This window comes from Psammomys obesus, unplaced genomic scaffold (assembly GCF_907164565.1).
Source record: "Psammomys obesus unplaced genomic scaffold, mPsaObe1.curated_primary_1811, whole genome shotgun sequence".
Taxonomy (NCBI): domain Eukaryota; kingdom Metazoa; phylum Chordata; class Mammalia; order Rodentia; family Muridae; genus Psammomys; species Psammomys obesus.
The window spans coordinates 2,658-7,913 of record NW_026595783.1 but is presented as its reverse complement, the minus strand read 5'-3'; the positions used below and the strand labels follow the sequence as shown (position 1 = coordinate 7,913).

At 67.7% G+C, this 5,256-nt stretch overlaps 1 protein-coding gene across 1 annotated transcript in view; it reads right to left on the bottom strand.

Moving 5' to 3' along the window:
- Positions 1-1,424: 1,424 nt before the first annotated feature.
- Positions 1,425-5,256, bottom strand: part of Kcnn4 (potassium calcium-activated channel subfamily N member 4) — a gene marked incomplete at its 5' end in the record, with an annotated part of 5,827 nt that continues 1,995 nt past the window's right edge. The window contains 8 exons of the mRNA XM_055619399.1: positions 1,425-1,701; positions 2,014-2,175; positions 2,528-2,597; positions 2,760-2,878; positions 3,133-3,243; positions 4,241-4,376; positions 4,508-4,908; positions 5,055-5,150. Of these exons, the coding sequence (XP_055475374.1) occupies positions 2,017-2,175; positions 2,528-2,597; positions 2,760-2,878; positions 3,133-3,243; positions 4,241-4,376; positions 4,508-4,908; positions 5,055-5,150 (1,092 nt within the window). The remainder of the gene's footprint in view (positions 1,702-2,013; positions 2,176-2,527; positions 2,598-2,759; positions 2,879-3,132; positions 3,244-4,240; positions 4,377-4,507; positions 4,909-5,054; positions 5,151-5,256) is intronic.

Here is a 5,256-nt window from a genome sequence, read left to right as displayed (position 1 = left end):
TCTTCTGAGGGCTGCGGGTGTCTGTCGGCCAGAAGCCCCCAGGTGGAGACCGTTCAAGACGACACACGTGTGCTTGTGCACATATGTGCACCCAGCAGCGTGCAGGTTGCTGCGGGGGGGAGCAGGACTCGGCGCACACCAGGCCGGCACTCCTGGCACTGCCCGCTGAGCTGCCCTCCCCACTCCCACCTCCAGAGGTGACTCCTCGGGAGGCCCCTGGCTAACCCCAGGTTAGCCCAGGGCAAGCCTGGCCTGGCAGGAAGTCCAGAGATAGCCCAGCTGGGTGACTCAGGGTGAGCAGCCAGGGCGGTGGGCACGCCAGCCCGGGGCTCTGATTTACAGGCCGGGCACAGGTAAGCTGGGCTCTGCAGCTGGACATGCGGCCTCCAGGCTGCAGCCTTGGGTGTGCTCTGCACATTCGGTGTCCAGGTGTGTGCCATGGGGAAGGTGAGGTGTGGGCAGGGTCAAAGGGCAACGGCTGGGCGAGGAGAGCACTGACCTGAGGGCGTCCTAGGATTCCCAAAAGCTGTGCTCTGGCCTGCACCCACCTGAGCCCACGATGTGTGCGTGCTCACACGCACACAAACACACACTATGTATTTAAAAAGCAGAACAAGACAGTGCCAGTCAGGGTGGCACATGGCAACCCCAGGCTTCCGGAGCTGAGGCACAGCTAGCTGAGGCTAGCCTGGGCTACACAGTTCCGGGACAGCCAGGGCTACGCAGAGAGACCCCGCCCCAGACAAAGAAATAAATGGTGGAGCAGAGGCTGACCTGGGGCCTGCACACGATCCTGTGCTCACGGGCACACAGACCCGAGCAAGAGAAGTTACAGAGTTCGGAGTGGGGCTGGAGCCGGACACACGGTGGGCGCCCTGTGCCAGCCCCTGCTTTTCTCCAGTAGGTGCAGGGGGCTGGGGCACGGCTGGGAGCCGCCGTGTGTGTGTGTGTGTGTGTGTGTGTGTGTGTGTGTGTGTGTTCGCCCGCTGGCCTCAGGTCCTTTCTGCCGGGGCTGCTGTTTTGTTCTTTTAAATGTGTTTCCTTGTGGTGGTGGACACACCACCAGGCTGTGTGTCGGGGACAGCCTGGCCTCCTTCCCTGCCCTCCTGAGCGCACACCAGCATGCTGGCAGCGAGCTCTGCACCCACTCAGCCTTGAACTCCTAATCCTGCCTCTTGTAGCCTAGGCTAGCCCCAAACTGTCCTTCTGCCTTCCTTTGGTGGTGTTTGTTTTGAGACCAGGTTCCAGCATGGGCCTCAGGCTATCCCGGGCTCAATGTGTCAACGAGAATGGCCTTGAACTCACGGAGATCCCCCTGCCTCTGCGGCCCCCACAGAGGAGGAAACTGAGGCCGGGCCAGTGGAATCCGAAGGACAGAAACAGCCTGTTCACCATTTATTGAGCATGACAGCGGCGGGCGGGCCCCGCGCCCTCCTCCTGCGCCCTCCTCCTGCGAAGCCGGCCCGCGGACCCCGCATCTCCTCCAGGGCACAGTTCTGGTGAGGGCACGGGTGCGTGCAGCGGGGACCACGCTCCTGCTGCGGTCGGGTCCAAGCCAGCGACCCCTCCCAGCTGCCACCACCAGAGTCCGTGCATGTCGCCGTGGGCCCACTGTGTGCCGGCGTGTTTGTCCACGGGCCTGAAGAGCTGAGGACGTCCTTGAGCTCAGCCCTTGCGTGCAGAGCCTGATTCTTCCTGGATCTGAGGAGGTGTAGAAGGATGGCAGATCGGAGGGCCCAGGGGCAGGGTGCCGAGGTGGGAAAGGAGGGCACGGGTGGGATGGGGACAGACACCAGCGAAAAGGAAGAGGGCCAGGAGGCCAAGCCACTAGAGCAGGGATGTTCTCAGCACAGAGCCCCTGCCTAGAGTTCCCCAGTGAGGGGCTGAGACCCCTCCTCCCACCCTCTTCCCCTCCTACTGGACCCTCATCCTGCCCAGGCCCCGCCCATTCTCCTGCCACACCCCGGCTTCACCCGCCCCCGGCCCCGCCCCTCCTCCGGCCCCGCCCCTCACCAGCTAGGTGTCCTCTGCGCTGGGCTGTGGCAGCGGCTGCAAGGCGCGGTCCAGCAGCTCCATCAGGGCGTCCAGCCGCCCCGCCAGCCCGTCGATCCTGTCCTCCAGGGCGCGGTGCGAGGAGCTGAGGCCGCGCTGCAGGTCGCACAGGGCCATGTGCATCTGCGCGGGAGGGCGGTGGCTGCGGCGCGTGCCCGCCCCACGGGGGGCGCCCCAGGCTGCGGCCCGAGGCCCCGGCGCTGCCGGTGGGAGCCGTCGCCCCGCCTGGCCGCCGCTCTGCGCGCACTCAACCCGCCCGCCCGCGGGCCGCGCTGCTGCTGGCTGGCTGTCTGTCTGCCCGGGACTCACTGTGGCCAGGCTGGCCTCGAACTCAGAGCCCCGGCCTCCCGAGCGCCGCCCCCGCCCGCTCCTCACGCCCTGGGACAGCGTCTCGGGCGTGAGCTCACAGTTGTTCGGACCCAGGCCCGTGGCGGGGTGGGGGGAGCCCTGCACGGCCCCGCCCGCCCGTCGGTACCTTGGAGATGTCCACCATGGAGTTGACCTGCTCCCGGAGCTTCCGGTGTTTCGTGCGGACCTGGCGGAACCTGCGGGGGGGGGGGGCGCGGGGAGGAGAAGGAGCAGGAGCAGGAAGGCACACGCGGGCGTCAGGCCTGGGTGCGCGTGCGCACACACACACACACACACACACACACACACACACACACTCAGCGCTGCACACACTCGGCGGCGCCAGGACAGGCCCTCACCTGAGGATGGCAGCCAGCACCCTGCGCTGGTGCCGGCGCGCGGCCCGCGTGTCCTTCCGGCGCGTGTGCTTGTAGTGCATCCAGGCCTCCTGCAGCAGCCGGGCCGCCGACTCCCGCATCTGTGGGACACAGCGAGGACACGGTGTGGACACAGCGAGAGCGAGGACAGTGTGGATGGACACAGTGAAGACACAGTGAGGACAGAGTGAGGACAGTGTGGACAGTGTGGACACAGTGAGGACAGTGTGGACAGTGAGGACACAGTGAGGACAGTGTGGACAGAGTGAGGACACAGTGTGGGGACACAGGGCCCCTCCACCATGGCCCGGCACCGTGGGAGCCCAGGCCGTCTCGGGCGCCATGCCCGCCTCACCTCTTTGGCACAGTGGATGTCCATCATGAAGTTGTGCACGTGCTTTTCCGCCTTGTTAAACTCCAGCTTCCGGGCCACCACGGCCACCAGCAGGGCCGTGCAGCAGACACCCTGAGGACAGGCCGGGCGTGACGCTGGGACGGTCCCCTCACTCCCAGGACAGGTCTCCGGGCTGGCCTTGAACTCCCGGACCACGGAGGAGTGGCCCCTCTGACCCTGCCTCCACTACAGCGCTGCTGCGCCCCCGCTCACACCGCTCACACCGCTGGGGCCCTAACCCCGGTCTCCATGACACAGGACACGCCAGATTCCCAGCCCTGCTCCGTCTAGGCAGTCCAGGCTAGCCCCAAACCTGCACCATTCCTCCTGCCTCTGCCTCTCCAGTCCTGGAACCCCACGCCCGCTCCACTGGCCACCCCCCACCTCACGAGGCCGACTGGCAGGACAGAGGGCGGCCTCTCCAGCCGGCGAAAATGCGCCAGTTGTCACCTGAAAACGGCAGAGCAGAAGCCGGCACAGGGCCAGTGTGCTGCAGAGCCAGGCTGTGTGACACCAATAGACCCAGTGCCAGGGCGGGGAGGACGCACTGAGCCTGGAGGATCAGCCTCAGCTACATGGCAGGTCTGAGGCCAGCCTGGGCTACAGAGCAAGTCTGGGACGGGACAGCCAGGGCTACACAGGGAAACCCTGTCTCTGAACAAAACAGAGCAACAACAAAAATAACAATAACAAGAAAAATAAAGTAAGAATAAAAAAGAGAGAGAAGGAGAAAAGGGAGGAGGAGGACAAGGAGTCGGACAGGGAGGAGAGGGAGAGGGAGGAGAAGGAAGAGGAGGAGAGGGAGGAAAAAGAGAGGGAGGAGGACAAGGAGGAGGAGAGGGAGGAAGAGGAGTAGGAATTGGGGGAAGAGGGGGGCGGAAGGGGGGGGGGGGGGAGGGGGGGGAGGAAGGGAGGGAGAGGGGGGAGAGGGAGGAGGAGGAGTGAGGGGGCGCACGAGGCTGCATATCTGTGTCCTGACTGAAGAGGGGCTGGGCGTCCGGACGCCCACGTTTCCCGGGGTGCCGGGCCGCTGCCCGTGGTCTCGGGCAAGGCGCGGGGCGGAGCTCACCATGACGCCAGTGCATAGGCACACGATCTTGCCCCAGAAGGTGCCCGGAACCACGTCGCCATAGCCGATGGTGAGGAAGGTGATCGGAATCAGCCACAGCGTGTCTGCCAGGTGCCCCGTGGCGTTGACGACCTGCCTGCGGGCACGGGGCGGGGGCCAGCGTGGTCACACACACCGGGGTGCCCCCTGCGCGCCCCCGGTCCACCGACCCCCCATCCCCCCGCCCCCCCCCCCCCGGCCCCCCGGCCCCGGCCCCCCGCCGCTCACCTCTCGGCCACAGACAGCACCCAGGCGGTGGTGAGCCACAGGCCGAGCGTGAGGCCCAGCAGCAGGCGGCCGGGGTGCGTGTGCATGTAGAGCTTGGCCACGAACCAGTGCCGGAAGCGCACGCGGTTGAGCGCGCCGATGCTGCGGTAGGACGCGTCGAGCAGCAGCCCGCTGCGCAGGAGCGCGGCGCGCGGCACCAGGTAGAGGCGCAGCAGCATGGCGAGCGACAGCAGCGCCTCCCCGCGGCCCAGGAAGGCGCGGCGCGGGTTCGCGTCCGGGCACGGGCCGCGCAGCGGGACGGGGTGCAGCGCGCACACCAGCAGCTCCAGCGCCACCTGCGCCACCCGCCGCCGCGTCAGCGCCACGCGCCAGTCCCGCAGCCCGGTGTCCGTCATGAGGAGCTGCGGGAGGCGCGGGGCGGTGAGGGCGGCGGGCACGCGCGAGTGCGCCCGGGCCCGGGCGGCGGGGAGCTGCCCCCACGCCCTCCGCGCGAGTGGGCGCCCGAGCGCGGGCACTGTGAGGGAGGAGGCGCCCCGGACACGCTCACCTGCACCTCCTTGGCGTGGAAGGCCACGATGAGGCAGAGGAGGAGGACCGTGGACAGCGAGATCAGACCCTTCACCAGGAGCAGGTACAGCGCCCACTGCGGGGGGGACCGGCCGTGAGCGTGCGCCCAGCCCCGCGCTCCGGCCCCGCGCCCCGCGCCCCGCCCCCCAAACCCGCGCCCCGCGCCCCAAACGCGCACCCCA